The sequence below is a fragment of the Chrysochloris asiatica genome, unplaced genomic scaffold, assembly GCF_000296735.1.
Source record: "Chrysochloris asiatica unplaced genomic scaffold, ChrAsi1.0 scaffold00119, whole genome shotgun sequence".
Classification (NCBI taxonomy): Eukaryota; Metazoa; Chordata; class Mammalia; order Afrosoricida; family Chrysochloridae; genus Chrysochloris; species Chrysochloris asiatica.
This window is the reverse complement of record NW_006408637.1, coordinates 9,848,011-9,858,561: the sequence shown is the minus strand read 5'-3', so window position 1 is coordinate 9,858,561 and position 10,551 is coordinate 9,848,011. Positions and strand designations below refer to the sequence as shown.

Sequence of the window (10,551 nt, the reverse complement as noted above, 5' to 3'; positions counted from 1 at the left end):
TAGGGCTGATGAAATGAAATGCGGATATGTCTCTTGTGATACAAGGGTGAACACTTGTTACCAGGACTGATTGTGAAGGTTGTAAATGTAAAAGTAGACATTTTGTGGCAAGGAGGGGAGTAATTGACTTTGAAGGCTGGGAGCGGAGGTCCCTGGAACCATGAAGGAAGAAGAGTGGAGAGCGAAACCCTACCCAGAGAGGCATCGATCCCTGAGATGGAGGCAGAGATGATGACGTGGAGAGATGGAGCAGCTGGGGACTCAGGAGCCAGGGAGGGCGGCAGACTTGTAAGATGTACCCTTTGGTTGGTTGATGATGCATGGAAGGGGTTGTAACCATGGCAATGAAACAATATACGATAGGATGAATGTAAAACTGATGTTCTCCCATGTAAATGGTCACATAATTAAAAATAAAACTTAAAAACCAGGCAAAAAAAAATGTGAATAAAAATGTCTTGTCAGTTAAAAAAAAAAAAAAAAGTTAGTGGGGTAATTAATGATTTCCATTCCTTTGGGACCGGGCTGGCAAAAGGAAATGGGGATAAGACTCTTGCGGTACATTGGTGAATAATCGCCATCAGGACTGACTGTGAGGTTAGGAAAGATGTTTTTTGACAAAAGGAGGAGAGTGACTGAAAAAAAAAACCACAATAAAAACACATGTGTTTTGCCAACAGAGCTTCACAAACAGCAGTCTCATGGACTCAGGTTAGCATTTCTCTCGCTGACCCACATGGGGGACTTCTGTACCCCGGGGTCATACTGTCACTGCAGGTTGGCCAGCACATTGCTTTAGATTTTATGGAGAAACTACAGGCAGTAGGACCCTGCTTTGTCCTCATCTCTCTGCACTTGTAGGCGGAGCTCGGTTGCCCCAGAGCCTGGGGGTTCTGACAAGCCCCTGAAGGCATGATGCCCAGCCAAACTACGTTAGACGTGCACTCCCAGGGTGTCCTGGACACCATGGCAGACCCAAACAAGAACTGAGAAACAGACCAAAAGCACTGCTGACCCCCCACACAGCTGAGGGAGTGATGTGACAGCGCCTCTCACAGCCTGCCCAGGGCAGGTCCTTACAGAACCTCGGCACAATCGGAGTCTGTAGCTGGAAAGGATAGCCCTTCCCTCTCATTCCAAATCAAGGGAAAGCCCAAACATAGCTGGAACCATCAGAAGGTCAGGGAAGCCGAAGACAGGAGGGGCCTAGAAGCCAGGATGTGAGGTCCTCCCCAGCGCCCTGAGTGCCTCCCTGACCCCAATTCAGTATAGTCACGGCGCAGTGATGGAGGGGCTGTCCTCTGCCCCCTAAAACCATGTGGCATGCTGGGGTACAGAGGAGAGCATGGAGGTCACATGGGGAAGCACACACTGACACAGATACACACACACAGCACACTGTAGCTGGGGAACTCAGGGCCTCACCTGTCTGCTGTCATTTTCTCTGCAGCCCTGGAGCTTTATGAGAGAGCCAGGAGCACGGTCCACCACGGTAAGGCACAAATCCATGTGTTTCACTGACTTGTCCTTTGTTAAGGCCCATTCCTAGAACACAAACCCAGAAATCACATGCACGCACAAAGTACCAAACAACAAAAGAAATGAACGGAAAGCAATAATGTTGGGGAACTAAGATTCTAAACTCTTTAACCAACTCAGAACCCAGAGGTTACTTTCTAAGGGAAATGTCTGAGGTGGCTTCATGCTCGAACAGTAAGTGGACCTGTAGGTTGTTGCTATTGTTGTGAACTGCCGCCGAGCTGGTTCCAATTCATTGTTGTTGTTGTTAAGTGCCGTCGAGTCGGTTCCGACCCATAGCGACCCTGTACAGGATTTCCGAGGCTGTAAATCTTTAGGGGAGCAGAAAGCCTCATCTTTCTCTGGCGGAACAGCTGGTAGTTTTGAGCTGCTGACCTTGCAGTTGGCAGCCTGATTCGTAACCACTATGCTACCAGAGCTCCTTTCAACCCATAGCGACCCTGTATAGGATTTCCAAGGAGTGAATGACTGGTGAGCTTGAACCACTGACCTTGTGGTTAAAACCAACCTCGCAGTCCAAACAGATGTGCGAAAGTGCTTTGAGAACCTCAGCAGTTAGGATCAACAGTATTAACTGTTTTGATCCAAATGCAACTAAGAGGACCAAATTCATATTTCCGTTATGAAAGGTGAGTTGTAAAACCTTTCCCCAAGGGAACAATGGAATTACTGCCCCTACCTAGGCATAGGAGTGCTTGTAGCGTAGTGGTTACGAATCGGGCTGTGAACCTCAAGGTCAGAATAGCTGGTAGTTCAAAACTACCAGCTATTATACGGGAGAAAGAGGAGGCTTTCTACTCCCGTAAAGATTTACAGGCTCGGAAACCCTGTAGTGGGTCGCTATGACTCAGAACTGACTCCATGGCACATAACAACAGCAACAACATTAAGTTTCCTGAGAATTAAGTCTACCATCTAGCCTCTTCAAAAAGCTGAGTTTATTGTGACATTTTAATAAATTGCATGCATGATGATTATAGATAAAACAGGTAACACAGTCTCTCCCCTAACTCACTGCCTTTGCTACTTGCACATTGATGTCCCATCAGTGTAGAAAGAACACTCCTTGCCCCAACCAAACCTGGGCTCCAAGAGGAATGATGAGCGTGCGGCGCCTACTGCTGGCTCAGAGGAGAATCCAAGAGGATCACACAGCAGTCTCGCTTTGCCAGTAGGGCCTTCGAACCACATGTGACTGAAGGAGCCTTAGACTGTAAGCCCATAAGGACACAGAAGCCCTCCCGGTGGTGCACACAGCAGAAGTGGACCTTGTCCTTCCTCCTTTCCCTGCCCAGAGGGGGCTTCAAAAAGATCATGCAAACGTTTCCCTATCTTTTAATTCCATGTTTCCACCATCGTTCTGAAGCCACCCCTCACCCTTATTTAACTTTTCCTCCTTTCATCTTATGTCTTCTCAGTCCCTTCACTTTTTCCTCCTCTACGCTGTGGGTTAATGCACCAGACTGCAAAGCTGTTTGAACTGCAGTCCAAGCTCACCAGCTGCTCTTGGGAAACCCTATACAGGGTCGCTATGGGTCGGAATCAACTCGATGGCACTTAACAACAACTCCATTTTACCTCCTTTCTTCTTTTGGATCCCTCCTTGTGAGTCCCCACCTCCCTCTTGTGGGGCCTCGGACAAGAGCACAAGGGTGCATTCACATGCCATAGGTCAAGATTAAAAACCAACCAACTAAGGAGGTTCTGACTCCTGGGCTCATCCTTGAGACCAGAGGCCGGGGGAAAGGCCAATCCTGGGGGCAGCTCCAGGAGGGAACTGACCCAGACAGCCCCAGGGTAACAATCACCACTCTCTGCCTCACTGGTCTGATTCAGGATGTCCCAAGCAATGTGGAGTCCTAGTGTGGTGCTAGAGGAAAAGCACTGGCCTGCCAACTACAAAGTCGATGGTTCACACCCACCAGGTCACTCCTTGGAAGCTCTCTGTTGTTAAGTGCTGTCGAGTCAGTTCCGACCCATAGTGACCAGGAGGATAAGCTGGTTGAACGGGGGGAGGCAGGGAGCCGGTCAAGCATGGGGACCCTGCACTGGCCTGGACACTGGGAGCATGGGATCAACAAACAGCCAGTATACGTGTTTGTGCTGAAGCAGGGCCTGGGCCTAAAGGCCCCAGGAAGCTAAGGATGATGCTGGTGCCAACTAGGTGGCTTCTCACTGGCCCCCAAGACTGGCTGTGCAGAAGCCAGTACTTCTGGTCATAGGCATGCAATGGGGTTCTTAGCCTCGAGCCCACGTCCCTTCAGTGCTGGACCCTGGGTCCCCCAGTTTATCCACACACATACCTGGTTTCCCCCAGCATTGTGACACTCATATACTCCAACAACACCATCGGCAAAATGTCCCAAAGTATCGAGGCAGTTGGTTCCCTGCTGCAAAGCCCCAAAAGCAATATCCTGATGGTCTGGAACCCTGAAAAGCAACATGAGAATCAACAGCTACATTCCACAGACACAGCAGCTGCCTTCCATGAGCAGTTCTGCTCAGGGATTCATCACAGTGTCAGGAAGGCCACAGTCTGTGGCTGCGCAGCTGCGGCACATCAGTGAGGCTGTGTTTCCCTTGAGTCCTTGTATTTCAAACATTTTTAAGATTTGAAGTTGGAGAAGTGTTCTTTATATTCAGTATCAAGAATCTTTTCTGCAAAGAAAAAGCTCTGAATAACCTACTCCTCACTTATCAACTATCTCACTATCCAATGTTTTGTATTTACGACAATAGTAACATTTCTATTATGTGACCAGTTTGCACATTAATGATGAACGCCTAACATTAGCAAATGCCGAGGTGCAAGACTAGTGTAAGCTTGGCTGTGAGGGTTAGGGTTATGTGTCAGCTAACTGGGCCATAATCCTTAGTGGTTTGCAGTTACGTCATAATGTAGTTTGGCAGTGGTGTAATGATGTAATCTGTTAGTCATGTATTGATGTAGTCAGCCTCTATCCTATGATCTGATGTGGTCAGCCTCCATTTTCCACATAACAACTTGGTCTCAGGAGTGGGTGTACCCTTCGATGTTGCACTGACCAAAGACCTTTAGGAAAGCCATGCGTGTGATCAGATCTAGCTACAGCGTGCACACCACATCAGGAGTGGTCTTGTAGGACACAGTGGGACTGCCTTCCCTGTGGAGTCACCTAGACTGCAATCTTTACTGGAGCAGACTGCCATGGAGCAGCTGGTGGATTTGAACCGTCAACTTTGGGGTAGCAGCTAAGCGCTTAAAAGCTGTGCCACCAGGACTCCTTCCCTCTTTGATACCAAAACAGACCTGTATCAACAGTTACATAAAACATTTACAGCGGACAGCATGATGCCTGGACCACACGAAGCCCTCAATAAAACACTTGATTGCTAATGCCCTTGCCCTGCACAGACAAGTGAAAAGCATAGATTTACCAGGTCCTGGTGTGGCACTGTAGGATAAACACTGGACTGCTTATCACAAGGTTGGCGGTTCAAAACTTATCCGTCGCTCCTTGGAAACCCTATGTAAGTTCACTATGAGTTGGAACTGACTCCACGGCACTTAACAACAACAACAGTACTGATTTAGCTTAGGTGGTAGCCTTAAGTGTGTGCAGGGGGTCTCAATGCCACCCCAAATCCCGGGTGATCCCAGAATGAAGCTACAATTCAATGGTATTGTTATCCACCAAGTCACAGGCGGCAGTATCAGCAGAAACAAAATGGGTACCATTCTGGGCTGAAACCCACTGTTGTGAAGCCCCTCATTGGCTGAGAAATGACAACTGACAGGGGTTTCCACTGATGGCCTGCACTGCTCTCTGCTCCCAACAAGGTCACTCATGCCGAGGGGACTAGTGGGAGGGAGACCATTTGTTTCTGCCTCTCTTTCTCGAAGGCACGGAGGGAGGGTACAGGGTCTCATACATTACTTTAAAAGCCCAGGAAACAACTCCAAGGAGCCATGTAAGTCACGGTAGTGAGGAGCAAAGCTCAGTTTCCTCCAACAAATCTTCAAGACCGGACTGAGATGGGGCCATTAGCGGAGAGATAATGGTGCGTTCGCAGTCACCATGAAGGAGATATGCAACTTGCTACAAAATGCTCTGGGAATATTTAAAATAAGGAATGTGCTGCATTAAGATAAAACCTGTCCGGCAGTCCTTTTAAAAAGATGAAGTTCAAATGGATCTTGAGGCCCAGCAGACCTATAGATCAACCGAGAAGGTTATCAATGGTCCCACAGGGCATGGAGCTGCTATGAACGGAAGATGAAGGCCAGTGTAGAGACAGGCTTAGCCGAGTCCGTCTACTGACACTGATGCTCCCAGAGGAAAGCAGGGGGTAATGTGGGCCAAGCTGGCCTCGAGGTGAGAGGCCCTGTCCCACTGCCTACCCAGCAGTGACGCAGAAAAGGCTGGGTCTCAAAGGCTCTCTTAGACCCTGCTGGGCCAACGGTAGTCACCAGCATCCCCCAGTAAGCCTGCACTCTCTTCCCCAGCAGTTCCACCTGTTGCTTCCTAATGCTCTCTAAGAAATTCACGCAGAATGGAAGCAGAGGCGCAATCAGTAAGGCCAAGGACTCAGAAGGCAGACCAGGGTGGCCGAGGGGCAGGGCAGACACTGCCTACACAGGGTGGGGTCAGCAGCAATCAGCACAGAATGGACATTAGGCTGGGACTGGGGAGCCACGTCCTCTGGCCATTTAGAAGTGCCCTTCCGGCACCTAGACAGTGGGGAATCAGCTGACACTAGATGATACCATCGGGTTGTCTCCTATTTGAAAAGAGGGCCACTCAGATGGGAGGAGTGCGGCTCTATGATTCTGGGAGTGCTTTCTCAGGGACGCTTTGGACGGCTGTCTCTGGGAACTGAGCTCGTGGTCTGCATCTAGCCACCTGTCATAAGCACAGACTTTATTCCATCTCTCTACCCCGTCCAATTCCTGAAGGGCTGAGCAGATCCTGCTCCGAAATCTTCTGTTTAGGTGCCAGCCTGAACAGGGTCAAATCCAGCTCCCTTGGACTCACCTTAATTCTGGATAGACGTTTTCAAGGTACCATTTGAAAGGCTTGCAACTAAGTTTCTTCCGAAGTTCCAATCTGCTCTGAATACTGGAAAGGGAAAACAAAAACTCTTTACAAGTCTTAGGATGGATGCGGTTCCTTACACCTAACTTTCAAAGCTCCCGGTGACAAACAGTGGTCACCTTGGCCTGTCTCCACCTTCTCTAGCCACCCCAACCCCACGTCATTCATCACCCCTGGCCCATCTGCCGCCTCTGTGTGCCCACCAACCCTGGCCCTACCTGACCTGGTCCGGTAGGCCCCCTTTGACATCTGGCTGCTGTTCCCCATTCCAGCCCATGAATGGACCATGGCCCAGATGAAGCCCTGACACTTACTTTCCATAAGGGACATTTCTGGCTGAAGGCACCGCCGCATAATAGAAGTTCTTGTATTCATCCATCCACACCTCTGCGGCCCGGCGAGTGTTTCTGGAAACAAAACACATCTTCTTGAGCAATGATGTGATTTCTCGGTCAGCATCCCTGTTTGTACATGTCTGCTCTGAGTGACACGTAACAGGCTTCCAGGTGTGCTGGCACATGGCATGGAACAGCGAGCAGCCAGGGCTGGGCACCTTTCCTATACAACACCTGAGCTGTGTATGTACAAAGTGGGTTCACACGTAACAAAAGGTACTCTCTTGTCTCCCACGGCACACAGACTGTCAAAGGACAAATGGCAAAGTGAGGAAGACAGCGCTGAGGCATTTTAAAGAAGGGATTGGAGCTGTACTTCAATGGAGATGATGAGCGCTACTTTGTAGGAACTCATTCACACATGCACAGAAGACAGGTACCAGAGGGCAGGCGCAGAACAATTCTTGGTTTCCTGTGTGGCTACAACATGACTAGGGAGCTCTGGAAGAATGCTAATAGATAGGAGCTTTTTATTGCAGAAGCTGAGCTGAGACAGTGCTCTGTCTGGGCAAAGATTAGTGGTCTGAAGAGGAGAGACACTTATCAAAATGTAGAAAGTATGAAAGTTGAATCTAGAAAAAGTGGAAGTTGCCGTAAATTAATAACATCCTAGGTACTTGTGATCTGAAACGGGCTGTTAGTGGTCATTTTGAATTGGATAGTCATATGGTTTATAATGCCAGTAATAACAAACTGAAAAGGAATGGAGTTGCATTCATTGCCAAAAAGAACATTTCAAGATCAGTCTTGAAGTACAAATACAGTCAACTGTAGGATAATATCCACACACATACAAGGAAAACCCATTAATATGACTAATATCCAAATTTGTATATGAATCACTAAAGCCAAAGATGAAGAAATCTACCAACTTCTTCAGTCTGAAATTGATCAAACATGTAATCAAGATACACTGATAATTACTGATGACAGAAATGTGAAAGTTGCAATCAGAAGAACAATGACAATGGGAAAATAAATACAGCCTTTGGGATAGAAATGACGCTGGAGAGCCCATGATAAAATCTTGCAAGACCAATGATTTATTCATTGCAAATACCTTTCTCAACAACATAAATGACAATAATAGATGTGGGCTTGGAGAGATGGGATACGCAGGAATCAAAGCGGCTATATCTGTGCAGAGACAATGGAGGAGCTTAACATCATCAGCTAGAACAAGGCCAAAAGCTGACTGTGGAACAGACCATGAATCGCTCATATGCAACTTCGAGGTGAAGATGAAGAAAATTAAGATATGTCCAAGACAGTCAAAATCCCACCCTGAATATATCCCAGATAAATTTAACGACCATCTCAGGAATCAATTTGCTACATTAAACATTAATGACCAAAGACCAGACAAGCTGTGGGACGATCCCAAGAACATCATACATGAGAGAAGCAACAGGTCATTAAAAAGACAAGCGGGAAGAAAGACCAAAATGGATGTCAGAAGACTCTGAAACTTGCTCTTGAATGTAGAGAAGGTAAAGCAAGTGGAAGAAATAGTGAAGTAAAAGAGCTGAACAGAAAGTTTCAAAGGGCAGCTAGCTGGAGAAGACAAAGTCAAATAGTGTAATGAAATGTGCAAACACCAGAAGTTGTCAAACCAAAAGGGAAGAACACAATTGGCACTTCTCAAGCTGAGAGAAAAAAGTCGAGCCTCAAGTTGCAATACTGAAGGATTCTATGGGTAAGTTATGGAATGATGCAGGAAGCATCAAAAGAAGATGAAAAGAAAACCCCGAATCACTATACGAAAAATAACTGGTGGACATTCAACCATTTCAGGAGGTAGCATCTGATCAAGAATCTATGGTACTGAAGGAAGACGTCTAAGCTGCAATGAAGGAGCTACTGATGGAATATCAAATGAAATGCTTCAGCAACCAGTGCAGTGCTGGAGGTGTTCACTTGTCTCTGCCAAAAAGTTTGGAAGACAGCTGCCTGGCCAACCGACTAGAAGAGATCCATATTTCTACCCATTCCAAAGAATGGCGACTCAACAGAATGTGGAACTTATCAAGAGAGCCCGAGAGGCAAGCTGGATTTAGAAGAGAACGTGGACTTCAGAACATCACTGTTGACATAAGATGGATCTTGGCCGAAAGTAGAGAATACCAGATGAATGTTTATTTGCATTTTATTGACTGTGCAAAGATATTCTACTGTGTGGATCACAAGAAACTATGGACACCATTGTGAAGACCAGGAATTCCAGAACACTTAACTGTGCTCATGGGGTATCTGGGCACAGACCAAGAGACAGTTCATTTAAACAGGGCAATGGGTCATGAGTGGTTTAAAATCAGGAAAGGTGTGTGTCAGGGTTGTATCCTTTCACTACACTCATTCAATCCTTGGTGTGGTGCTGTGGCTAATGTGTCAGACTGCAAAGTCATTTTAACTGCAAGGTCAGTGTTTTTAACTCACCAGCTGCTCCTTGGAAACCCCGTACAGGGAAGCTATGGGTCAGAATCGATTCAACAGCACTTGACCACAACAACAACATTCAATCTGCATGCTTCGCAAGTAATCCAAGAAGCTGGTCTATATGAAGAAGGCAGCATCAGGATTGGAGGAAGGCTCATTAATAAACTGTGATATGCACATGATACAACCTTGCTTGCTGAAACTGAAGAGGAGTCGAAGATGTACTGATGAAGATCAAAGACTTCCACCTCAGGATAAAGAAAACAAAACCCTCACAACAGAACCAATAAGCAACATTATGATAAACAGAGAAAAGATTGAAGCTGTCAAGGATTTCATTTTACTGGCATCAACATCCACGGAAGCGGCAGTCAAGAAATCAACTGATGAGCTGCCCTGAGCAAATCTGCTGCAAAAGACCTGTTTAAAGTGTTAAAGAGCAAAGATGTCACTGTGAGGAATAAGGTGCCTCTGACCCAAACAAGTCATGGTATTTTCAATCACCTCATATATATGTGAAAGTTGAACAATGAAAAGTGAAGACCAGACAAAAACTGATGCATCTGAATAACAGTGTTGGTGAAGAACACCGAATCCACCATCGAGTGTCAGAAGAATGTACAAATCTGTCTTGGAAGAAGGACCGTCAAAATGTTCCTTGGAAGTGAAGATGGTGAGGCTATGCCTCGTGTACCTTGAACAGGTTCTCAGGTAGGACCAGTCCCTGGAGAAGGACATCATGTTTGGTAAAGTAGAGGGTCAGTGCGAAAGAAGACGACCCTCAGTGACATGGTTTGACACAGCAACTGCAACAATGGGTCCAAACACAGGAAAGATGGTGAGGAGGGAGGAGGACCGGGTGGTGTTTCGTTCTCTTACACAAAGGGTTGCTATGAGTCAGAACTGACTCAATGGCACCTAACAACAGCACAGTACACAGTGGATGTGTGTATGATGCGTGTTTGGGCTGAGGGTTGTTGTTGTTGTTGTTATGTGCTGTCGAGTCGGTTCCGACCCATAGCGACCCTGCACAGGGTTTCCGAGGGTGTAAATCTTTACGGGAGTAGAATGCCTCATCTTTCTCCCGCGGAGCAGCTGGTAGTTTC

The 10,551-nt window shown here is 47.0% G+C and overlaps 1 protein-coding gene across 1 annotated transcript in view; it reads right to left on the bottom strand.

Annotated features, from left to right (window-relative positions):
• GALNT2 (UDP-N-acetyl-alpha-D-galactosamine:polypeptide N-acetylgalactosaminyltransferase 2 (GalNAc-T2)) overlaps positions 1 to 10,551 on the bottom strand; it is a 313,641-nt gene that overhangs the window by 15,148 nt on the left and 287,942 nt on the right. The window contains exons 12-15 of the mRNA XM_006868576.1: positions 6,929 to 7,021; positions 6,555 to 6,638; positions 3,843 to 3,969; positions 1,426 to 1,545 (exon numbers count right to left, since the gene is read on the bottom strand). Coding sequence (XP_006868638.1) covers positions 1,426 to 1,545; positions 3,843 to 3,969; positions 6,555 to 6,638; positions 6,929 to 7,021 — 424 coding nt within the window. The remainder of the gene's footprint in view (positions 1 to 1,425; positions 1,546 to 3,842; positions 3,970 to 6,554; positions 6,639 to 6,928; positions 7,022 to 10,551) is intronic.